At 53.8% G+C, this 25,622-nt stretch overlaps 1 protein-coding gene across 2 annotated transcripts in view; it reads right to left on the minus strand.

Moving 5' to 3' along the window:
* Positions 1–455: 455 nt before the first annotated feature.
* The window catches only part of PAXIP1 (PAX interacting protein 1), a 40,893-nt gene continuing 15,726 nt past the window's right edge, over positions 456–25,622 (minus strand). For both annotated transcript variants that reach the window (XM_070368982.1, XM_070368983.1), the window contains 17 exons: positions 25,247–25,360; positions 21,918–22,556; positions 15,733–16,198; positions 15,168–15,262; positions 12,440–12,535; positions 11,684–11,821; positions 10,853–10,974; positions 10,003–10,187; positions 8,987–9,030; positions 7,839–7,909; positions 6,410–6,512; positions 5,249–5,417; positions 2,676–2,776; positions 1,651–1,785; positions 1,493–1,568; positions 1,346–1,410; positions 456–888 (listed from right to left, as the gene is read on the minus strand). In XM_070368982.1, coding sequence (XP_070225083.1) covers positions 877–888; positions 1,346–1,410; positions 1,493–1,568; positions 1,651–1,785; positions 2,676–2,776; positions 5,249–5,417; positions 6,410–6,512; positions 7,839–7,909; positions 8,987–9,030; positions 10,003–10,187; positions 10,853–10,974; positions 11,684–11,821; positions 12,440–12,535; positions 15,168–15,262; positions 15,733–16,198; positions 21,918–22,556; positions 25,247–25,360 — 2,631 coding nt within the window. In that variant the 3' untranslated portion in view covers positions 456–876. The remainder of the gene's footprint in view (positions 889–1,345; positions 1,411–1,492; positions 1,569–1,650; positions 1,786–2,675; positions 2,777–5,248; positions 5,418–6,409; positions 6,513–7,838; positions 7,910–8,986; positions 9,031–10,002; positions 10,188–10,852; positions 10,975–11,683; positions 11,822–12,439; positions 12,536–15,167; positions 15,263–15,732; positions 16,199–21,917; positions 22,557–25,246; positions 25,361–25,622) is intronic.

The raw sequence follows: 25,622 nt of genomic DNA on the forward strand, positions 1-25,622 counted from the left end.
TCTGAGGAGCACGGGGATGGGCGGTGATGCCGGGCAGGGCTGAGCCTCTGGCAGCGCTGGACCGGAGCACATGCTTCCTGTGGTGTATTCAACAGGCTCAAACGCCAGTGGTCACTGGTGACGATGGTCTCCACTCGCATTTTTCTACCTACAACCCGACAGGAAGTGTATTAGAACTGTATCTGGAACAGAAGCAGGAGAGATGTGGGTTCCTGTGGTGGTAACGAGTCTGGCCGGTGGATGCCTGTGCTGTCGTAACTGCTAATGCTGTGAACATACCTCTGCTCAGGAGTTCATGTCTCACCTTGATAGAAAATTACTTCCACGAGAGAAAATTCTACCAGAAAATACTTTGCCTTGAAATTACTTAAAATGTGATCCACCTTCATGCAAACCCTGTAAACTATACAAAAAAAATGTGTCGTAAGAAAGGATCACTCAATTCTAAGTAAAGTTCAAAAGTACATTTATTTAAAATGTGGGCAAGATTTCAATATAAAAGAAAAGAGTATAAGAAATAAAAATAAAAGTACAAAACATTTCAAATCTTTAACATCCATAATTTAGAGATAGCAAGGTCTTTATTTACATCATTTCTATTTGCAGCTAAAGTTCCATTAACAGTGTTGTGAAAACATTTAAAAACCCGGCAAATGAATCATAAAACCTAATGTGGGCTCTTAAAAGTCGTATAATACAAAACATAATTTATGTTTCCTCAGAATAAAATTACACATCTTAAATAAGATGCAACATATTTAATATATTTGTCTTCCTGCTTTAAAAACGCTTGTCCTGAAGAAAGCAGCTGGAAAACAAGGGCGTCTGCGGGCACGGCTGGGGCAGGCCGCGGCTCCTGGCAGCAGCGCAGGGGCGTCAGTTGAATTTATATGTAGGCATGTTAAGGAAAACAATCCACAGCAGTGCAGACCAGGCCCACACCCAGCACGGCCGCGTGCAGACAGAGCCCTGGGTGCCTTAAGCCCTGCTTCTGGAAACCGGGCCCTGCCTTCCCCTGCAGCCCAGGCCTCCGCCTGCAGCAGCACGACGCAGCTGCTCTCAGGCTGCAGACGCAAAGAGAGGCCCGAGGGGTCACCCACAGATGGCTCGGGTGAGCTTTACGCCGAGTCTTCCTTCCGCAAGGAAAGGCAGCGCAGAACGGACTTTCGGACAGAGACATGGAGAAGACGGGAGAGAGCCTGGAGGGATGTGAGCGCGCCTAGTCTAGAGGACAGCCCACGGGATCCAGCGAGCCTCCCAGCGGCTCCACCACTAGCCCTGGCAGTGTGCCCTAGCCGGGGGGCTCCTGAGCACTGAGAGGGGCCCACCCACCGCCTTCCCAAGGATATGACTCGTAGTCCAGTGTCTGAGTGAGCACTCCAGTGAGAACAAACTCGGCGTTGTGAACATCTGCCAGGAACAAAGACAAAACCCGTCAAACAGACGCACCTGCCTGCACCCTCGCCAACACGCAGCAGAGCAATGAACATACCTATTCCTCTGGCAAAATACTCTCGACACAAGTGAAGGTCATTTTCACAGGATATTAAAACTATTTCCGACAAACTCTAAGGAAAGGAAGAGCAGCCTCTTGGTTACTGAGCCTCACACATGGCACTGACGCACTCAAGAGGCGTCACTTCTGTGTACCTTGTTCTGCTTGTGTTCCATGAGTTTCCGGAAAGACGGCTGTCTAGACAACACTTTGCCTCCTGCACACTCCACAATCGCTTTCATGGTGGACAGACTCGGGCAGATCCCCGGAGTGATGTAAAAGTACTTCGCCTAAAAATGAACATACGTGTACTGGTTTCAAACTGAATTCTCAGCGTGCATAATTTCTCATTCTACCTAAAAATTTTGACAAAAATGCCTAAATTCATGGAGCTAAACGGTGCTAGACGCCCCCTAGTCCCCCACATGAAGTGGGCCTGGCAGAACCCAGACACGGCAGTTCAGAAATAAGCACCCTCATACGCTAGGTGTGACCTATTATTAAAAAGTGACTGGGACTTTAATTCCTGTAAGACATGAAGTATTCTGCGGTAAGAGCAAGAATAAGAACATTTTTCAGAAATTCTAAAGATAAGCCGGAGTACAAAATGATTTTTATGGCTAAAATTTTCTAACACCCTTACTCTTAACTGTACCAAAAGTACCATTTTGTTTTAAACTCCTCAAACATAAAACAGACTATTTTAGGTAATGTACTCTTAACTCAATACTACAAATCTCTTTTGATTCCTAAGTTGCCTCCTTAAGAGTTAAAAAAAAACTGATTACCTTATTAATCTACTAAGCCACTGGTGGATACAAAAAAAATTTTCCAAACTGTTCTATCTTAGAAACATTTAAACATTAGACACATATTCAGTTAATATTTTCTCAAGAATGGTCTCCATTTTCCAGCTGAATAAACGTTTTATGAGAACAGAGTTGTTAAAAGCAAAAAAAAAAGTTTTTAATCTCTTACAAATTATTCATAACATACTCTTTGAACCCAGGTTATGTGTAATGCATCTCTCTCCGTATCAATTCTCCGAGCCCCGGAACACATCCTGGAGGAGGCCCGACTGCGCAGGGGAGAGGGGAGCGCCCGGCTCTCGGGGCGAGCCGCCCGCTCCGTTGTGGCCGTGCGGCCGCAGCAGCTGAGCTGAGCTCCCGTCCAGGCGTACCTTGAAGAGCGGAGAAGCGTGGGCCCTCCTCAAGGACTCCTCCAGACTGAAGGAGAAAAGCACTTCAGCCTCCGCGTCTCGGAGGAGGTAGTTCTGCTCGTCTGAAAAGGAAGACAGCACGGCCTCAGAAAGGGCCTGGCGCTGGGGTGCACCGCGGGCGACCGGCTCCAGGCACCCCGGGAGAAACCTGTGGATGAGTAAGTCTCTCCGACTGTACTTCAGTTCCTTTCCTCCCGAAAACAGCCAGGCCAAAGACACTCTTCCTCCTGGACCAGGGTTTCTTAGCTTTTAGGAACAAATGTCCAGAAAGCCATGGACCCTCCTCTCATCCATGGGCGGCTCCCCACCCCCTCAGCTGTAACTTCACGCTGTTGGGGGGCCACAGCGCCCCAACCCAGACCCAGGTGAAGGGCGCCCGTGCGGAGGCACAGCCAGGAACCAGCTTCACAGCCGGCGTGTGCCTGCGGGGATCAGCGAGTTCAGAGCCACTGGATCCGGCTGAGAGTCAGTAGTCACAGTTTACAGATGTACCAGAAACAAGTTCCTTTTATACACGAACACATACAGCAATTTACAAAGAATGGTTTTCCCAGATCTTGAGAATCTAAAATTGTTAAATAATACCTAATCTGTCAAAAAAGATCACAAAATGTTTTAATCTTATGAATACATCTCATTCAGAAAAGCGTTTCATTTCATCATCGTAACCAAACTAACAGTCCGGGGTCGGGATGAGTCAGAAGACACGCTGCAGGGCTGACGGGCCGCGTGCTGGGTCTGCCCCTCGCCCTTCTCTTCTTAAACAGCACCTTAAAAACGAGGAAACCGTTCTCAGCTCAGAGACCACAGTTGCTGACTCCATCACGTCACTCGGGAGACACTGAGATTTAACAACTGCTAGAAACGCAAGTCCATCAGCCAGCAGCAGAAAAAGGCATTACACTCAGTGAAAGAAAAGAAGAATGTCTTAAAAATGAAGTTAAAAAATGAACAAAGAAGTACTGTCAGGCATGAAGTGATATACTTAAACGAAGGGATTTATCTGAAATCTTAGTGTCTACAGCAGGATGAAGGTTGCTGGGCCTGCTGAAGAGCTGTGACGGATGAGAGGAAGCAGTCCGTGTGTAAGGGGAGAGAGGACTCTGAAAGGAACACAGTGGCTACGACAACCCTGGGTTTCTAAGAGGAGCAGCTGAGTGACATTAACTTGGTCGGAGTTGTGGCAAGAGTCGACTTGAAAATCAAACTTGCCACAGCAGCGCAAAGGGCATGCGCAACCCAGAAAGAAAGAATCTACACAATTGGTGTCTCAAACTATGTAAATACAAATACAAAATGTCAAAACGCCTTTCCCCCGTGGCTGGAAGCGCCCACTGTTAAAGCTGTCAGAGCCCAGGCAGGGGCCGTGCTGCAGGGTTGGGGGTGTAGGGGGTGTAGGGGTGGCCATCAGGGGCTGCCTCCGCACAGGGGACTCGTCCAGGGAGCTAGTGTGTCTAGGACATGGGGAGCAGGCATCTCGCTGATAGAGCACAGACGCAGGAAGGGAGAGGCGCGCGTGAGCCCTGTGCTGCGGGACTGGCACCAAAGAGACAGGCATGAGACGCACCGTGGGAGTCGGCTCAGCGTAGCCAGAGCCCACGGGCCCAAGCGCCGTCAGCTCCCCAGTCTGCCCTGAGGAACCGGGGGTGGTGGGGGTCCCTGGGACGTGCTGGCACTGGCCTCGGGGCAGAAGAGCCTAAGACAAGCCCAGGATGCTCTGTTTCGCCAAAAGCTACCAGGAGGTCACGACTGGCGGCAAGAGCGGAGAGGGCACCAAGGCCAGCCCGGCCGGCGGCCACTGGTCACAGCGGGCGGCGTGGGAACGGCGACAAGACGGCAAGGAGACGTGAGGAAACAGGATAAACGGGAGTCGGCCGTGGGGCAGCGGCAAGCGCAGCCTTCAAAGTGCTCCCCACAGACGAATCGAGAGCAGGCGGGGCGGAGAGGGGACCACCGTGGATGCCACCCAAGCACAGGTCCGCTCTGTGCAGCCCCCGGCAGGAGGCATGCAGGGGAGGGGCAGGGGGCACGCAGCAGCGGAGTGACGGTGCCACCGCAGATGCCCTGCCTGCCCTGGGGTGGGTGCCCCGCACTGACCCCCAGGCCACCCGCCCCGTGTTCCCAGGACACTCCTGGGCGCCCTGGCCCTGCTCCATCCACCGTCCCACGCCTGGAACCCCCGCTCGACAGCCAGTGCAGCAGAGGACGAACCATCAGGAAGCAGCAGGGCAGGGCGACAGAGCTCTCCCCCGGCACCTCCCCCATCACCACGGCCTTCCTATTTCACAGCAAGATGCAGAGGCACCAAATGGCGCTGCGACATGAGATAATCTGTTCCTTATCCATTTAAATTCACAGACTTAAAAAATGAACTCGGCCTTTGCTGGGATGAAAACAGGGACAGATCAAGGCACGGCCCCTCCTAGCTGGGTGCCTGTCCCCGAGGCGCGGCCCCTCCTAGCTGGGTGCCCGTCCCCGAGGCGCGGCCCCTCCTAGCTGGGTGCCCGTCCCCGAGGCGCGGCTCGGGCCCTCACCGACGAACTTCTGGCACTTGAAGCACTCCTCCAGCCACTCGGGCGTGACGATGTGCTTCACCACGGAAATGGCCGTCAGGAACTTGACCGTCCGCGTGACCTTGCTGGCGATGAGGTGGGTGCACTTCTGTGCGGACTCGGCGACCTCCCCGCCCAGGATGTACAGCTTCTGCAGGCCGGGAACAGAGCAGACGTGAGACCATCCTGTCTGCAGAGCCGCCCGCCCACCGGCAGCTGGGACCTGTCTAGACCGTGAATGGGGCTCTGGGCCGCGGAAAATGGTGAAAGCGGTGAAGCCAGACGTACGCCACCGCGCGAGCAAGGTGGAAACTGGGAGTGGCAACGAACATTTCCCTCATCAGTGCCGCACAAGCCAAGAGGAAAGCGGGCCCTCCACCCGACACCCGGAGGACACCCCTGGGAAGGGGCAGGGGGCTCTGCAGACCCCAGGCTGCCTATGCCCACGTGAGCGTGGTAAGGCCTGTTAAGACACAGTCTCTAAGAAGTGACGACACAAAATCGACCTAAGACATAGACACATAAGAGCTGATCTCTTTACACCGAATCTTAAAAGTAAAAGAATTTTATAGTAGCATTTATAATTGTTTCTCTTCCTTAAAAAAATAAAGGGAAATGTTTGAATCCCTGTGATACAGGTCAACTAACTTTAACCATCCCCTCCCCAGACAGCCACATAACAAAACACAAGCCCACAATCCCTCCCAGTTTTACTTCCAGAAGTGCGTTTATGTAAATAAATACAAACACACTGCTGAGCCCTGGGCCCGCCACACTCAAGAGAACAAGTCTCGAGAAGACGGTGGGTTCATTCAGGAAACCTGAGGAGCACAGCTACTCTCATAAGCTGAAGTCCTTTATGAAAATGGGATTTGCGTGGCTTTGCTAACGTGTGATTACCAGGCTGCTCTTGGCCTCCTCACCTGAGTCGTCCTAACAAGAAAGCAAGCGTCTAAGGAGGAAGCTGCAGCAAGACGAGGCGGGAAGGCGACGGTGTCCGGCGAGAGTAAACACACACCATGAGCACCGCGGCAGCACGGTGTTCCTGACTACGTGTTACCTTAGAGAGACAGCTAGCCTAAAGCAAATACGCAGAAAGCAACATTCCTAAAAGTCCTTACGCAAAACAGAAGCAAAGTTCACCTTTATGTACTGCTGAACCTGAACAGGCTCAAATCCAGTGAAAAGCACAAAAGGGGTCAGTTCCGGGGTTAACTTCTTGGTGGGAGGTGGAATATCTTCGATTCTATGAAACACACAGAGAAGAGAACGGCTATTGCTTCCCTCACGTGTTCTTTACCAAACGAGGGGTTTCAACAGCTTTAAGAGGCTCTGAGAGCTGAACCTGTGTGGTTCTCTTTCCGTCAAGGGAAAGCGCCGTGGCTCAGCTGCTCTTTCCTCCCCACCATTTACACAGTCACCCCAAAGGGCTCTCGCCTGGCACCCCCAGGAGAGGGGCCCATCAGGCACCACCCCCACCCCGCGCTGGCCCTGGGGGTCTTGAGGGCGGGAGTGGGGGCTCCCAGGGGTCCCTGTGGTCCCGGCCCCTCACTGTCTCCCACAGGCCCCATCTCACCCCAGAAGCTCTGACACAAGACAAAGCTGGTTGACTCAAGCACACACTTTATATTAAACTTTTTCCCCTTTCCTTAAATTTTTTCAAATCTTATTTTTAGGTTATATTTGAGACAGTCTATTAAATTAAAAAACCTGTAGCATTTTAACGATGGATATAGTCACATAATTAGGCTTTTACTAAAGAATCCAACGGTCCCCAGCCTGGGTGGCTGTGGGGACTGGAAGGAGGGGACTGAGGAGACAGAGACCCTCACGCAACGCGGCCCAGGGGTCTCTGGGCTTCAGCAGACAAGACCAGGACACGCCTGGGCACAGCCCACCCCAGCCCCACAGAGGGCTCCTCCCCCTCCCGATCCGGGCCAGGGGTCGATGCGGGCTTCCAGGCGCACGCTGAGGAAGCCTGGGGCTGGGCTCAGTGCCCCCGCCCGGCCCACCACAGCAGCTCGGTTCACAGAACAGGGGTTCTGGTGAGATAGAAAAAAGATAAAAAAAGAAGATTGGACTGTTTTTTTTTTTTTTTTAAGTAAGAAAGGAAAGACACTGGCTATTCCCCATTTGTCTCCAGCAGTGAAACCAAAGCTGTCACGATACAGCTGCAATGCGAGCAAGCAGCAGATCCTTCCAAGTCCTGGTGGTTCAGCTGCTCCGTCGTGTCTGACTCTCTGTGACCCCATGGACTGCAGCCCACCAGACTCCTCTGCCCATGGGAGTCTCCAGGCAGGAACACTGGAGTGTGTGGCCATGCCCTCCTGCAGGGGGTCTTCCCGCCCCAGGGACTGAACCCATGCCTCTTATGTGAGCCGCATTAGCAGGCGGGTTCCCTAGCACCAGGGACTGAACCCATGTCTCTTATGTGAGCCGCATTAGCAGGCGGATTCCCTAGCACCAGTGTTACCGGGGAAACTCTTCCAAGTGAAAATCCCAACTGCCACCGTTTCCTAGAACTTCCTGTGAAAGACCATCAACCGTGAAAAAACCAGGCGACGCTTCCTACCTGGCTCTTTTGGAAGAAGGCTGGACATTAGTTACTTCATTCTGCTTCGGTTTGGGAGGTAGTCTTACACCCTGTAATTAAAGGATGATTTACCTTAGTCAGCCTCCCCAGTAACACAGCAGCTTCTGAGCGCTTTCCACCCCCCTCACTCACACAAGAAATGCTCCCCACTGCACAGCTGCAGAGACCACAGGCCGCGAGCTGCCCAGGGAGGCCCTGGCACTGGCCACCCTCCCTGTTCACCTGACCCAAAGGTGCTTTAAGACGTCTTCACCCCCTCAGTGCCTGTGACAGATTTAATTCTCAACCTTGAACTTTTCAAAACACTTTTTACTACAAATATTTTGTTTTTTTGTGTCCCAGTGGAATCTGCAAAACATAATGATTGCAATTACACCCCTCCAGAAAGACGGAGGTTCCCCTCTGAGGGTGCAGGACGCTTGGGTCACAGCACTCTGGAGACGAGGGCAGGCCTCTGACGGCCACGCCAAGACCCGGGCACAGTGCCCGCACTCCTAACACCATCTGGAGGCCCTGACCTGCGGAGATGCCGAGCCCAGAGGGGAGCCAGTGCATGAGGCTCCCACAGCCAGCCTCGCCCTGGCCTCTAACGCAGACCTTCTCCCACAGCACACTTATTTATTTACTGTCGGAAGCAACTGCCTCTCCACCGGAGGTGAGGGTGGCGGTGACCCCGCCGCCCCGAGTGAAGGGCGGCCCCTACTCATTCCTACCAACCAACCCCTGGCGCTCCAGTGCAGAACGGCCCACCCGAAGGCAGCCCACCAGAGACCCCAGCCCGCGGGCTAGAAGCCCACCACCACGGCGAGGAGCTGCGGTCAGGGCTGACACGCTGGTGCCCCAGTTCCCACCTCCCGAACCCCAGGGAGACACACGGTCTCCCTCTTCTGCTCTGCAAACCTTCGCAGCTCTCTGAAGAAGTCGGGGCTAACGGGTGTCGTGTGAATGAGGAACTCCCAGTATCATCAACAACGAGGGGAAAAGGGTGCACTGAACAGCTTACGACAGGCGAGAAGACTCAGCCCTCATTTGTCACGACGGCTGGTTACTACGAGAGCTACAGATGCAGACATATCGCTACTCCTTCGTAACACAGTAACGCCACAGAGGTGACTAACTTGACATACCATCAACAACTCTGACGACACTTTCAGCGGAACTCTCCAAGCATCTGAAGAGAGAAGATGGGTTACTTTCCAGAAATACCGTGTAAAGGGCCCGTAATCAACACAGAAGCCTTTTCAGGACCCCCACACACTATTACATATAAAACAAGTTAACAATAAGGACCTGCCATACAACACAGGGAACTCTAATCAATATAATAGCTGCATGGGAAAAAAACCTAAAAAAATAGATGTATGTGCAAATGTGACTGATTCACTGTGCTGCACCCTTGAAACTAGCACAACATTGTAAATCAACCATATTCAATAAAAAACAATTAAAAATGGAGGTGTATCAGTAACAACAGAAATGAGACGCCTCTCCAGGTGCGGGTCATCCTGGACACGCAGAGGCTCGGGTGACGGCCTCCAGGAAGTGAGCCGTGAGGACTACTCCGGAGTTCACAGGGAAGCCTGGCAGGGGCCGAGGGTTCCGTGTGAGACAAAGCCAAGCAAACCACCCACCCGCAGCCAGGTGCAGGCACCGCCCGCCCGCGTGGGCCACACCCCGGACAATTCTGGGAGCCCCGCGCTCTGGCGTCCGAGAAACTGTCTGTAACGAGCGCGGCGCGTGGCAGCGGCGGCCTGGCTGGGCCCTCGAGGACAAGTGTCACCGAGGAAGGGCCTGGCGCCTGCACCATGGCTTCAGAGTGGACATCACACCCAGGTCTGTCCCAGGGAAGCAGGCAGACGGTGGATCAAAACCAGGGAAGGCTTTCTTGCGACTGAGGCCATTAGGACTAGAGCTGGAAGGGCTCCCTCACGGGAGCGCGTGTTCCAGCAGCTGGGAGTGACCACTCCCTGGAGGGGCGCTTAGGTGCGTGAACAGGCTGAGCGCCGTCTAGAGCACAGTCAGGGTGGCACAGAGAAGGCAGCACCGAGGGGAAGCGGGAGATGAGACAAAAATTGACACCACCCTGAAGGCAAGAGCGGCGCCTGGAGCACCAGCCCACGGCCACGGGGAGCCGCCCGCTTACCCAGAAGGTTCAACACCAGCTGCGGGGTCGGGGCGAAGGGGTCCTGCAGGCCGAAGGCAGTGTAGCGGCCGTACTGCGTCTGCCGCAGGGCCTCGAAGTTACCCAGCAGGATGTCCCCCAACCACTGGGCGTTCACGCACGGGATCCGCCACTCTTTGGCCTTCTCGTACTTTAAACCAGTCGGTCTTTTTTGGTGTGGGGGGTGGCAGGGAGGAGAGGAGAGAAAACACATTCATTAGCATTACCAGTGTTCACACTTATACTTCTGTTAATACAAGCCAGCCGACACTTGCCCACACTGGAGTGGCAGAGACGGTCTGCAGAGCTGACCGGGCTGTGAGGAGGTGTCCCCGTGACGTGAGGCCATCGCCCGGCCTGCTGTCAGCTCAGCACTGCCACCTAGTTTGACTGCAGCCCCTTAATCATCCCGTTTCATCCCACTGCCAGCATCACCACCACGGTCACTGCTGCTCTGTCAACAGACTCTGACGTCCACCCCAAAACCCTGACAGACCGAGGGACCCGGGGCGGGGCGTGCGGGGAGAGACGGAACCCGGGCTGACAGAGGGACCCGGGGCGGGGCGTGCAGGGAGAGACAGAGCCCCGGCTGACCGAGGCTGTGCGGGCCCAGACGCAGCCCCGGCTGACCGAGGGACCCGGGCAGCGCCGGGTGGGGAGAGACGGAGCCCTGGCTGACGGAGGGACCCAGGGCGGGACGTGCAGGGAGAGACGGATCCCCAGCTGATCAAGGGACCCGGGGCGGGGCGTGCGGGGAGAGGAGGAGCCCCGGCTGGCCGAGGGCCCCGGGCCGCGCCGGGCGGGCTGAGGGCGGCGCTGGGCGGGCGCTTACTCTCTGCAGATGAGGACGGTGTTGCTGCGGCACAGGTAGCCCGTGTACTTGGCACCTGCCAGGTACGCCATCAGCTTCAGGTCGTCCCTGTCGTTGTCGACAAACCCCGTCACAGAGATAATCTGAGGGGGGAAAGGCCCAGTGAGGTCAAGACGGAACGACGACTTAACCCACTTAATATGAGCCTTCTCCATTAGCTGTGCTGCAGACACGTGCTTCCGTCCCTCCTCCAGCACTGGTGGGCACGTGGGGGCACCACCTCTGACAACGCCGTTACTGGCGACAACGCTGCACACGCGCCGCCAGGGGGACGAAAAGCAAACACATCAAAGCGGAAACGCCTCCCTGTGTCAGCGCGACACTGTTCCGATCACGGTAACACAGCTACCTAGGAATACTGGTCAGTTCTTCTTACTGACCCTGGATTTGGGCTCATCTGACCAGGAGAACCGACAGGAGAGCACGTCTGGCCGGCTGTGGCCACACTTAATTGTAAAGTGAAAGTGAAGTCGCTCAGTTGTGTCTGACTCTTTGAGACCCCACAGACTGTAGCCCTCCAGGCTCCTCCGTCCATGGGATTTTCCAGAAAAGAATACTGGAGTAGGTTGCCATTTCCTTCTCCAGGGGATCTTTCCAACCCAGGGATCGAACCTGGGTCTCCCACATTGTGGGCAGACGCTTTACCATCGGAGCCACCAGGGAGTAGGCATTTATTAAACAGTGTCCAAGACTCGGGAGAACCCGTTAAATGTCAGGAAGCTGGGACTGTTACGGGGGACAGAGAAGGAAACAAGATGCTTATTCCGTCCAGGGAGGCGGGGGGAGCCTTACGTGCTGGGAGCACGGCTTGCCCCCTGGGGGGAAGGCCACGGGGAAGTGCAGGGCCCGATGGGGCGGCACCAGCTTCTTCTTCTTCAGGACCGTGTTCAGCCAGTGTGCCGTGATGCACCTCTTCCTCTCCTTCATCGCCTGTGAACATAATAGAGCGGGCCGGTCGCTGGGGGCTTTACCGCAGGCAACACACAGAGCTGTGAGGCTGTAAACTACAAGGTCACTTCTGCTGGAAGTCCTATCAATACAGGAGTTCCAGGAGCTTAGCACCCACCTCACTACACTAATAAACTGCAGCAGCGTCCCCGGTCACCTGAACACAGCCCAGAACTGTTACCGTTCACTCAGGAGTAAGAGCCGACCGTGCGGGGGGGGAGAGCTGACAGCCCAGGAAGCGAGTTCAGGCACGGAAGAAGAGGACACTCCCAATCATCACAATTAGATACCCCCGTGAGAACACAGCAAGTTCCAAAAACCTAACTGCCCCTGAAGTTAACCGCAGGACGGGGAGCTGCCAGCAGGAGGCCCTGCCGGGGCGGACGGTGTCCACCTCCCCCTCACTGGGAAAACTGCCTTTCCGCCCCGGTCCTCACGGGCAGAGAAGCCGGGGGCCACAGAGGTGTCCACACGCCAAAGGCAGATGGAAATGAGCGAGCAGCAGTGTCCTGTCTTCAGAGACGGGAGAAAGTCCTCTCCAGGCACGACTGTCCCAGCACCACTCAGAGCCCCCTGGTCCCAGCAGAGCCGAGCCCTCACCTGTGCGAACAGCCCGCTGACCTGACTCTCGCACAGCAGGTGGGTGCAGCGGCTCGAGAACGTGGGGTCCACGGCTCCTCCGTGCGCCTGGATGATCTGCACACACACGAGACCCATGGTCAGTCAGCTCCCGCACCCGGGGGAGGGCCTTCGATCTCCAAAGGGACAGAGTTCACGAGACCCACCACGTATGCACGCAGTGTATTTCCCAAAGTGAGAACTAACCATCAGTTATATCACGGGCTTTCCCAGCCAGCACTACACAGCAAAGACGAACTAAGCCCTGTTTTATCTGAACTTCCGGAGGAAGAGTGGGATGCTCTCTTTCTAAGACAGGGTGCTGCGGATATCTTAGATAAACCAGCTGTTCTGCACTGTGGGGCATCCCATGTCTCAGGGGGCTGGCTGCACCCTGACCCCTAACCCAGGTGCCAAGAGCACTTCCCTCGCTGGGACAGTGAGAAAAGTTTCAGACAGCGCCAACTGGTCCCTGGGGCCAGAAGCGTTGCCTTTAAGAACAGTGTGGAGATTCCTTAAAAAACTGGAAACAGAATTGCCTTATGATCCAGCAATCCCACTGCTGGGCATACACACTGAGGAAACCAGAACGGAAAGAGACACGTGTACCCCAATGTTCATCGCAGCACTGTTTATAATAGCCAGGACATGGAAGCAACCTAGATGTCCATCAGTAGATGAATGCATAAGAAAGCTGTGGTACATATACACAATGGAGTATTACTCAGCCATTAAAAAGAATACATCTGAATCAGTTCTAATGAGGTGGATGAAACTGGAGCCTATCATACAGAGTGAAGTAAGCCAGAAAGAAAAACACCAATACAGTATACTAACGCATATATATGGAATTTAGAAAGATGGTAACAATAACCCTGTATACGAGACAGCAAAAGAGACACTGATGTATAGAACAGTCTTTTGGACTCTGTGGGAGAGGGAGAGGGTGAGATTATTTGGGAGAATGGCACTGAAATATGTATAATATCATATATGAAACGAGTCGCCAGTCCAGGTTCGATGCACGACACTGGATGCTTGGGGCTGGTGCACTGGGACGACCCAGAGGGATGGTATGGGGAGGGAGGTGGGAGGAGGGTTCAGGATGGGGAACATGTGTATGCCTGTGGCAGATTCATTTCATTATATGGCGGAACCAATACAATATTGTAAAGTTTAAAAATAAAATAAAATTTAAAAAAATAAATATAGTAAAAAAAAGAAACTATATCCTAAAGAGAAAAAAAGGAAGCAAAGCAACATGAAGTTAAATTTAGTTTCTGAATTTTTTCATACCGTCTTGTATCCCAATTGCAGTGGTTGCATGGTTGTGTGGCACTGAGGGGAACGCTGTTACCAAAAGGGCGAGAACTTTCTTGGGTTGGCCAAAAAGTTCTTTTGATTTTTTTAACTAAAAGACGTATTTTTAATGCGGCCCAAGAAGTTGAACAACGTGTTCACCGTTTTGTTCCACTACCTGCTGCCACTTTCCAGGCAGCTTCACAATTCCATGTTCCCAAGACTTTCTATCATTTTGAGCAAAGAACTGTTGTTCCAGGTGCCTTTTTACAGTCTTCTAGGGAAAAATTTTTTTCCAATGAGAGAATTTTGTAAAGACCGAAATAAATGGAAATTCGAAGGTGCCATGTTTGGTGAATATGGTGGATGAATCAGAACTTCCCAGACAAGCTCTCACAGTTTTTGCCTGGTCATCACACATCGGAGAAACATGAGGTCTGAGTTATCTTGATGGAAGCGTGTAAGTTTTCTGTTGATTAATTCCGGGTGCTCTTCACACAGGGCTGCTTTCAGCTGGTCTAATCGGGAGGAGTGCTTGTTGGAAGTAACCCTTTGGTCTTCCAGATGGAGCCACAACAGAGGACTCCCTTCCACCCCGTCCATACACACATCACCTTCTCTGGTGTGGCTGGTGGTTGTTCGTTTCACTTGCCCCAAAATCTCTTCTGTTCACTATTGCACAGTATCTTTTCACCACTGTCACAGTTTGTTTTAAAAACAAAACAACTTTTGCTACGTTTCAGTACAGAACTGCATGTGAAGAAAAGGTCAAGAAGGCTTTTTCCGCTTCACTTGTGTGGAACCCAAACATCAAAGTGATGAGCACAGGCAGGCTGGTGCAACTCTCTCAGTGCTGGACCCGGACACCCCGAGCGTGCCGGCCGCCTCACGCGGTATAATGTTGGCTGCTCTCAGCTAACGTCTCGATTCGCTCACTATCAACTTCAACTGGTCTACCCAGCCATGGGGCACCGTCCACAAGAAACCTCCAGCAGGAAACTCTGCAAACCACTTCCGGCACATTTGATCAGTCACTGCACCTTCTCCAAACACTGTACAAAGCTCTCTTTTATTCCTTTTCAGTTGTGTTTTTACCTTTCTTGAAATAATTAAGCATAATATGCCAAGAATATTCCTTTGTTTCTTTCATCTTCAATATTAAAATGGCTACACAGAAATTCACCAATTTTGATAACTTTTTAAAAGAATACAAGCTGATAAGACAGCTGTCACAGAACAATCTAACAAAACTGTTCTGCACGAAGTTAAAGTCAGTTAAGCACTATTAGAGCCGTCTTACAGAAAAACCAACAAGCTTCTTGGCCAACCCAGTGTGAGTACACGCATAGGTACACGTGTGTGTGTGTGTGCGTGTGCGCGCGCGCAGGTGTGTGTATCTCAGTGACCTCACCCTTTTCCAGGTGGCCAGCAGCTGCTTGTCAGACATCTGCTCTGGATAATCTGCGATTGCAAACACACACCCCAGTAGGAAGCCTTCTTCTGGGACTAGAACAGAATCACACGAGGAAAACGAATCAGAGCCTGCGTGCTGTGAACGTGTGCACGGAACACGAGAAGGCGCACTCTGCAGAGCTCGACGTGAATCTATGAAGTTAGTCACGCCTGCCCGTGACGTCTCCACCAGCCGAGGACCTCTGCAGAAGGCCCTCAAAAGCAGCAGCTGCTACAAATGGAGCTACTCGATCACCCCCATCACGCGACTCAAAGCCGGGCGCCACCACAGATTACGTCTGGGCGCCAAGCGCCCCGAGCGCTCCTTGCGGCAGCCCGCTGTTCCAAGGACACCGGTGTTCACTTCAGGGTGGGGACGGAGGCCCAGAGCCGAGAAACCTAACAATTCCGAACTATGGTCCCCATTTTCTATTTCTCGAGGCGAATCCTTAGCCTGCCCTCAAACGCTCTCAGAGCAGGCACAAGGGTTTCGGGAGAGGGAAAGAAAGCTGCATGTTACTAACTCTCCACCGCCGGGTCGTGTCCGAACAGCGGGGGCTGCGCCTGCGCCTGGGGCGGCGGGGGCTGCAGGGCCTGGGCTGGCGGGCCGGGCAGCTGGGCCGTCGGCGTCGGCTGCATCTGCTGCAGGCGCTGCAGGTGCTGGAGCTGCTGCTGCTGCAGGTGGGAGAGCTGCTGCTGCTGCAGGGGCGGCTGGGGGCGCTGCAGGGGCGGCTGGGGGAACTGGTGCGGGTGGGCCGGCGGCGGCGGGAACGGGTGCGGCGGGGGCGGGGGGTAGGGCTGCTGCGCCAGATGCTGTTGCTGGAGCTGCAGGAGCTGCTGCGGCTGCAGGTGCAGGATGGGCTGCGGCGCCGGGGCCGGCTCCGGGGCCACCTTCACTTGGCCGAGCAGCACTGCGCTCGCGGGGCCCTGCTGGCTGTGGTTCACCTGCTGCTCCAGTGTCTTCGTCGGTGCCGAGAGGGACTGCAGGATCTGGAAGCAGAGATCAGGCAAGGGCACGTCAACAGCTGCTGCCCTCACCTCACAGGCCCCTCAGAGAGCGGAGCACACACCCGACATGCCATGGGCTAACCCTCACCAGCAGGAGGCTTCGAGCCCACTCGCCTCTCTCCCGGCACACACAATGCCAGCTCAGTGAAGTGGACATGCTCGTGCTTGAGACCTCTTCACCAAAACGCGGAACGCAGTAAGTAAGATGGAAGAGGCTACAGAACAGACGTGGGCAGATACACTCCCTAGAGTGGCTGACTCGCTCCAGAGCAGAAGGACTGGGGCTGCTGGCAGGGGGCTGTTCTTTCCCGCTGACCCCACAGTCCTGCTGCGAGCACGATACCCCGCCACCCCCCACCTCCCCCAGACCACACAGCCTGACCAAGCCTCCCTCCCACAGCTGCCGTTTCCCAACAAAGGGTCCAGAGGACACCAAGACCCCACCCGCACGAAGGCACGGGACGCTGCAGCCCTGGACGGCAGCCGCCAGCCCGCCTCGTCCGCGGCCACCCTGCTCCGCCACACACACGAGGGACAGGAGAGGCCAAGCCCCAGGTGTGTGCATGCGGGCAGCCCTCCCCAGCTCACAGGCCCGTGCACACACACTGGACAGAAGGCCTCAGGCTGGAGCCCCCGCCGGCCACAGCGTCCCCCGGGCTCACCCCCTCCTCGGGACAGGCGTCGGCCAAGCACCCGACAAGCACCCCACGAGCTTCAGGAACCAGGGACATCACCTCGCAGAACGTCACATCCTATGTTACTTTACTACCTGCTCAGCGCCGGACGTGACAAAAGAAACCTGTCTTACGATGAAGTTTCCCTACATGCTCATAAGAAATTGGAAGCCAACATGCTATGGTCAAGGAAAACAGTAACAAACAGATTTTACTAAAAGGCAATGCCAAAGAATGTTCAAACTAGCACACACTTGCACGCATCTCACACGCTAGCAAAATAGTGCTCAAAATTCTCCAAGCCAGGCTTCAACAGTGCATGAACTGAGAACTTCCAGATGTTAAAGCTGAAGGCAGAAGAACCAGACATCAAACTGCCAACATCCGCTGGATCATAGAAAAAGCAAGAGAATTCCAGAAAAACATCTACTTCTGCTTTGTAGACTAGGCCAAAACCTCTGACTGTGTGATCACAACAAATTGGAAAATTCTTAAAGAGATGGGAATACCAGACCACCTGACCTGCCTCCTGAGAAACCTACATGCAGGTCAGGAAGCAACAGTTAGAACTGGACATGGAACAACAGACTGGTTCCAAATAGGAAAAGGAGTTCGTCAAGGCTGTATATTGTCACCCTGCTTATTTAACTAATATGCAGAGTACATCATGAGAAACGCTGGGCTGGAAGAAGCACAAGCTGGAATCAAGATTGCCGGGAGAAATATCAATAACCTCAGATATGCAGATGACACCACCCTTAAGGCAGAAAGTGAAGAGGAACTAAAAAGCCTCTTGATGAAAGTGAAAGAGAGTGAAAAAGTTGGCTTAAAGCTCAACATTCAGAAAACAAAGATCATGGCATCCAGTCCCTTCACTTCATGGCAAATAGATGGGGAAAGAGTGGAAACATTGACAGACTACTTTTTTGGGCTCCAAAATCATTGCAGATGGTGACTGGAGCCATGAAATTAAAAGACGCTTGCTCCTTGGAAGAAAAGCTACAAAAAGCCTAGACAGTGTATTAAAAAGCAGAGAAACTACTTGACTGACAAAGGCCCGTATAGTTAAAGCTATGGTTTTTCCAGTAGTCATGTATGTTTGTGAAAGTTGGACTATAAAGAAAGGTGAGGGCCAAAAAACTGTTGCTTTTGAACTGTGGTGTTGGAGAAGACTCTTGGACTGCAAGGCGATCCAACCAGTCCATCCTAAAGGAAATCGGTACTGAATATTCATTGGAAGGACTGATGCTGAAGCTCCAGTACTTTGTCCATCTGACTGAAGAACTGACTCATTGGGAAACACCCTGATGCTGGGAAAGATTGAGGGCAAAAGGAGAAGGGGACAACAGAGGATAAGATGGTTAGATACCATTACTAACTCAGTGGACATGAGTTTGAGCTAGCTTCGGGAGTGGGTGATGGACAGGGAAGCCTGGCGTGCTGTAGACCATGGGGTCGCAAAGAGTCGGACACGACTGAGCGACTGAACTGAACTGAAAAGTCAACCAATACAACCAATCCCCATTTTTGTATCCCTGTCATTTAAATAAAACTCTGGAAATTCAACTTTAACATAAACCAAAGTTATAAAAAAAATCTCAAATATGTTTTTAACATACATCTTTCACTTAAACAGACTCCAAAACATAAACATTATATAATTTGCAAGAGTAACAGGCCTTGGATTCAGTGATGAAACAAATTAAAACTGAAATAAGTTAAACTCAAGAGTTTGAGTACATCTGTCTTAAGAATCACCCTACAGGTAAGAGGAGAATCTCCGGGCACTCTGAAAACTTCGCAGTTGAGCAGAAAAAGCAGATTTAAATACATTTTTAAGTAACAGGATAACTCTTTTCTCTACGCAAGTATTAAAAAATACCCAGTCAAGTGGGGCAGAAATGAAGCCCACCACAGACCCAGCTGAGCAGAGAACAGCACTTGGGACGCTGACCCTGCAGAGAAGCAGGCGGGAGTGGGAGGGGACCAGAAGCCCACACAGAGGACACACGCTGGTCCCGTACCTGGGGGGCAGGGGGGGCTTCAGGGAGGTTATTACCACTTTACAGCCTTGGGGACCATTAGAATGGGCGTCCCTTGTAGCTAGCTCAGTTAGTAACGCAGGAGACCCTGGTTCGGTTCCTGGGTCAGGAAGATCCCCTGGAGAAGGCATATAGGCTACCCACTATGGTATCCTTGCCTGGAGAATCCCATGGACTGCAGCCTGCCAGGCTCTTCTGTTCATGGGGTCGCGAGAGTCGGACACGACTTACTGACTACACCACCACCACCGTTAGAATGTAACCTGTGTGCATGCACTGCTTCCCCTCAGCAGCAGCAGCCCCCGCGAACCCAACAGCCTGCCTGTCTGCCGTGAGCAACAGGGCTCCCGAGGGGCTCCCGAGGGTGGCATCTGAAGGGGCCGGCGCGCCTGGGGCAGGCGGAGAGGCAGGCGAGGGCCCAGCCGGCCTGAGGTGGGCGCCGCCCACAGGGCCCGCACCTGCCCGCCAGCCACCTAGACGCCCGGGAGCGCCCTCCCCGGCCACCAGATGCTGTGTCCAGCTTTCCAATCTGCGTCTGGCTGGAAACCCGCCTGAGTCCACCTGAGCGAGCATGTGGCGTGCCACACTGCAAACTACAGTTTTCAGGGCACGCCAAGTCTGGACGTCGCTCTGTGCTGTCACAGTCCTTATTTAAGTTCCTGACGCTGAACGCCACATTTGACATACACATGCACAGCTCCTAACCGCCAGAAACGTCCAATTTCAGCAGGACTCTGATGGCTGCTGTCTTTCCCCAACCTCCTGATCTAATTTTAAACTAAATCTTCTAACTTTCAAAGATTCCTTTTCTCCACACCTAGCAGTGAAATGTCCCAAAGTTCTGACACTGCTAAAGAGCTCCGCGAAGGTCTCCTCCAAAGGTTTCCGGTCAGTATTACAACCCTGCCCTGGTGAGGACGGATCCCTACCCCACCCACACCGCGGGCGGAGCGAGACTGTCTTCCTTGGAGGTCGCACCTGCAGGACGACTGGCGGGAAGGCAGACGTGTGCCCTGCCACGAACTGCACATTTCCAGGTCCAAGGATACAGATTCCAAGGTACAGGGAACTTGAGATTTAAGTCAAGCTCCACTGCCCTTGAAAGACACTGGCAACGCCATCACCGACGAGCAGGGCCCTTTGCGCTGCTGGCGAGGGGGCACCAGGCACACCTGTCCTGTCTCCACGGCTGAGGAGAAGGAGGCTGGCATCCCTCCCCCCACCTCTCAGGCAGCCCCAAGGAACAGCCCAGGGAGGCGTCTGCCGGCCCGCAGGGCAGGTCCCCCGGAGGCTACCCCAGCCTCCCCCACCCCGATTTCTGACTTCCTCCCCTTCTCTGCCTCTGGCCCCGCATCCGCACCCCACCCTCCCCGCGGCCCCTGCACAGCTGGGTGCTGACACGGGGCCCACAGGGGTGCCTGCTCTTTCCCAGGCTCCAGCTTCTCCCTGGGTCTCGGCGGCACCACCTGCTGTTCTCTGACCGCCTCCTCGCTCCTCCCGCCACTCGCCACTCACAACCGGGGCCAGCACACAATGTGCAGGTCCTCTGGAGCACACCAGACGCCTCAGCAGACCGTGGCCCGCCAGCTGCGGTGCGCGACCTTGCCCTCCGCCTTCCCCTCCAAGGCCGCCACTCTCCCCAAATCGCCTATCCGAACGCGCCAGCTCTGCCCCTCCGGCTTCCCCTGTGGGCTGTGGGTGCCAGCCCCAGCGCCCAGCCCTCACCGGGGGCCAGACCCCACCGCGCGCACTCTGCCAACACCCCAGGGTAGGGTGCCCCCTCACCCTGGCTCCTAACCAGCTCCAGCACGTGTCCGGAACCTCGCATCCATGTCAGGACACTTGCCCCCCAAGTCCCTGACCCCGTGTCCCCCCCACACTACCCCTAAGCCTGGCCAGGGGCCGCCCCTCCAGCGTCTCAAGGACCAGGTACTATCCACTTGTCACTGCATACCCCAAGACAAGGAGGCAGGGAGGGACACTTCTTACAGACTTTTAACCAAGAGGACTCTCAAACTATCCCCCTGCGGCCTCCCCACCACAGAAGCCAAGGCCCCGCCTGCCAGGCCCCTCCAGTCCTCAGGACACGGCCGAGTCAGTCTGCTCGGGGTCTGAGGGTTGCCCCCCACCCAAAACTCGCTTTCAGCTCTGCCAGAGCTGCCTGGGGTTAAGTGCCTGACCTAAGGAGCCTCCTCCGCCGGCGGCTGGTACAAAACCTGGCACCACCGTCCAGACACCCACATCGTGGGGAGCCCTTCTGCTCAGACCTGTCTGCGCCCTGCCTGTCTTCTGCACCTGAGAGGGGCTGGGCTCCTCGTCCTCACTCACCACCTTTTCTCCAGGGACCCCCCCGCCACACACACACACACAGGGACCCCCCCCACACACACACACAGAGGGCCCCCTCCACACACACACAGAGGGCCCCCACACACACACAGGGACCCTCATACACAGGGACCCCCCCACACACACACACAGAGGGCCCCCACACACACAGGGACCCCCCTACACACACATAGGGACACACACACACCTCAACTGCCTGCTTTTTGTCCTGAATGGAAAAACAGCTACTGAAGCGTTTAAGGTCCATTCTGTACAGCAGGCTCCCATCACAAAACTGTAAAGTAAAACTGAGGCTTCTTCGATCACTGCGCGAACCATGCCTGCCCTCTATCAACCCACAGCTCGTGCTAAACACCAAGGCACAGCGGGCAGCCTCAGGCTTCCCTCTGGCGCCACCATCGGGGCAGCCTGGCCGCAGGTGTGTGCCGCTCAGCGGGGTCAGGGCCTGTCACTGTTCTCTCGGGAGCCCGCGACACTGAACACACGCGTGTGCAGACACAAAGACTGCAGAACACGCCCTCGGGCAAAGAAACACTGCTTGTATGTTAACTGTTCTGAAGAAGCAGAAAATTATCGGATATTCTAAGAAGACTGAAATCGGACATTTACATTTCTGTCTCTAGAAGAGTGACTTACGTGCGCCACGTTGGAGGGGCGGCTGGACATCTGCTGGATGTCGGCGTTGTTCGTGATGTTCCTCAGCGTCCGCATGGCCGGACTCCAGGCGGCCATCACCTCGGGCCTCTCGGGGCCCTGCAGGCTCTGTCCCGGAGCCAGCAAGCTTCCGCGGACCTCGGGCGGCAGGATGCCCCCGGGGACAGGCGGCACGTTGGCGCACAGGTTAATCAGCCCGGGCTCCTTACCGGGGGGCAGCCGGCGCTTCGCTGCCGCCAGCTGGGGGACCTCTGCCGGGGTCCAGTTTAAGTTCCTCTCTTGCTTCTCGGGCGAGGAGTCTGAGGAATCGTCGAACATCAGCTCCCCTTTGGATTTCTCAGCGCTCGACTTGGGTGAGAACGGCGGCTCTCCGGAGGGGGAGCCCTCCTGAGAGCTGGCCGGGCTGGACTTCCCGTCCGTGCTGCCCTCGTTCGGGGAGTCAGGCTCCTCATTGCCCGCCCCTTCCTCCTCTTCCTCTTCCTCCTCCTCCTCCTCGTAGACGATGAGGCGGGGGTGATAAAGGGCTTCGTCCTTCCTGGTCTTCTCCGAGATGCAATCCAGGACCCAGTCGGGGGTCACGATCTTAATACTGGCTCTCCTCAAAGCACACTCGTATTTCTCCTGTGGGTGAAGCACAGACACACACACAAACAAGCTGCGGGGTTTATCAGATCTCCTAGCATCACGGACGCAAAGCAAGAACTCTAGGAAGACAAGAGTCAACTCCCGTTGTGGCCACTTCACCCACAGGAACCACTCAGACCCCTTCAGACAGCAGACAAGAAGAACCACGTATCAGGGGTCACAGGACGCCGTGGCATGTGCCAACAGCAGTCTGAAAAGACTGTGCTTCAATTCTTGTGTACAAACGCAACTTCTGACAACACGCAGCGCCAGGACTCCCGTGAGACGCTCAGGAGTGAAAGGCGTGTCTGCTGTCCAGCGTGCTGTCCAAGAGCCGCTGGGAGCCGTGCTGCAGTGGACGGAGCCCCCAGGACCACAGGCAGTCACAGGGCGTGAGGACACCGCTCCACCAGGCACCGGCGTGCACCAAGCTCGTTCCACTATAAAGACAAAGCCGCAATGATTCTGACCCCACGAGGCTTCCGACTGAGCTCTGCACAGAAGTCAAACAGGCGACGGGACTATGACGGAAGCCAGCGCCAAGCCGCGTGGGCCGCGGGCAGGGAGGCCCGGCGGGGTCTGTGGGCAGCGAGCGGGGGCGCCTGGCAGGTGGACGCTCCTAGGGGCAGGGCAAACCGGAAGGCACGCCCGAGGGAAGAGAGACGAAGGAAACGCTACGCGAGAGCAATGTGATAAAGCAGCTTTAAGTGAACCCGTTCGTAAACGTGGCTCGGTGAACCGACAGATTCCGACCCTCCTGTGCTAAAGCCTCGGCTAACAGCCATTCTCCAGAAAACACATATTTGGGGCCATAAACTACACCCACTTCCGGCTGCACGCCAGGGCCAGGGGCGGGCTGGAGGACCCGAGGACCCTCCCCAGCTCCGCCTTCCGCCTTCAGTGGAGTGTAGCATGTACACCCGGAAACCGGCTCCCTCCGCCAAACACTGAGCAACATACCCTGTGTTTTGGCCGTTATTAAATTCCTCCATTCATCTCAATTTAATACATTTTAAAAATTCAAGAATACAGAAAAGTTTCATCATGCCATTTATGTATTTTCTACATAAATTGATCAAAAATGAAAAAAATTAAAAGTGCCATTTAGTTTTGTGTATATAGTCAGCTAGCTCAGTTGGTAAAGAATCCACCTGCAATGCAGGAGACCCCGGTTCGATTCCTGGGTCGGGAAGATCCCCTGGAGAATGCATAGGCTACCCACTCCAGTATGCTTCGGCTTCCCTTGTGGCTCAGCTGGTAAAGAATCCACCTGCAATGCAGGAGACCTGGGTTTGGTCCCTGGGTTGAGAAGATACCCTGGAGAAGGGAAAGGCTACCCAGTCCAGTATTTCTGGCCTGGAGGATTCCATGGACACAACTGAGCGACTTTCACTTTCAGCTGGTCTGACAAATCCACTCGATTCATATACTGCCTCCAACTGTAATGTGACCTTTTACAAGTATTCTCTCATAGTTTTTAAACTTATAAACATTTCATTCCCCTTAAACTAGCTACCTAAAATCAAAGGACTTATTTTCAGCTATAAACCAGTTGATAAAAAAAAAACCCTATACTCTTTAATCAAAGCATACTACTTATCTCTTAAATTGTCATGTAAGATACAACTTTTTACTTAAGTAGACTTTAAGATTCGCCCCAAATTTTCAGAGCTTCTCCTTGGATTATGTGCCTTACTAAGCTAAAGCACACTCACCAGCTCACAGCTCACTTTCTCGTCAGAGAATGAGCACTCTGAACGGTACACATCCACAGGCTGCCCTGCTTCCCGGGGTCCAGGGAAAGGGCCCCTCCTGGCAGGTGGGTCTCTCAGCTTCCACACCCCCTTCACCCCAGACCCACACGCCCACCTCCCACTCAGTGAGTCAGTGCACTCGGGGGAGACACATGTGGTGTTGATTCAGACTGAAAGCAATAAAAAATATGGAGGTAACGACAGACATGGGAACATTAACTTGTCAAAAGACCTTCCTACTATGAATACACTATACTTAGTTCTAAATAACTGTCCATGGGAGGAAAAAAGCTTGGCTTCCACATGAGAGCAGTTCTCGCACTTCATGTGGGGGTGCAGAAGCCCCGGGTTCCTCACCCCAGCAGGTCCTGTTTCGCTCGGTCTGGGGTGGGCGGGAGGCCAGCCTGCAGCCCTAACACGTCCTGCGGGGCTGCGCTGCTGACCTGCACCCCACTCGGGAACCTCAATCCCCACGGCCCCACCCGTGCTTAGAGAAGAGCCCTGGGCTCGAGCAGATAAACACCGCTTAAATATTCCAGAGAAGGATAGTACACTGAGAACTGCTCCAAATGCATGTTTATAATTATACTCAGTACGACCCTTTGTAAAAACTGTAAAGAGCACTAACACACATTTTCACAAAATTGAAGTTTTAGTCGATGTGAAAGGAAACCTAAAGATTAAAAAATCTGTCCAATCTTCACCATGAAATAAACCCAAATTTCTTTGTATTTAAAAGTCACATCCGGTTCAAAGTAAAATTCGTCATCTCCCATCCATTGTGGAATAAAGCGGTTTTACAAGTGACATAAACTCACATTATCAACTTTTGCAAACAGAATCCAGTTAATTTAAAAGAAGTTCAAAGAAGACATGCGATGACTGGAAATGCTTAGAAGACATTTAAAAGGAGAACGTACATGGGTCGCTTACCCCCTTTGGCTCGGGAACAACCAGGTGCGTGCACTTCCTGTTGAGGTTCAGCTGGCAGCCGCCCCCGTGGAAGGTGAGCATCGCCCACAGGGCGCTTCGGTCCTCAGGCGACACCTGGCGGGAACCAGAAATCACGCTTCCATCACACTCACCGACTTGCCTGCCCACTTTATGTGACATCACAACCACTGTGCTCATCTACTTTTTTCCTTCTTAAATGTCATTAACCCAAGCATATTAGTGGGAAAAACAGATGAGCTTTCAGCTATGTGCTTGTTACAGTAAACTTTTACTTCTATCTTAAGTTTTATAAACATCACCTTTTTTGCCTTGTCACCAAATAAACTAAAAAATACTTACGTCTACACTCTAGGGG

Source organism: Bos mutus, chromosome 4 (assembly GCF_027580195.1).
Source record: "Bos mutus isolate GX-2022 chromosome 4, NWIPB_WYAK_1.1, whole genome shotgun sequence".
NCBI classification, from domain to species: domain Eukaryota; kingdom Metazoa; phylum Chordata; class Mammalia; order Artiodactyla; family Bovidae; genus Bos; species Bos mutus.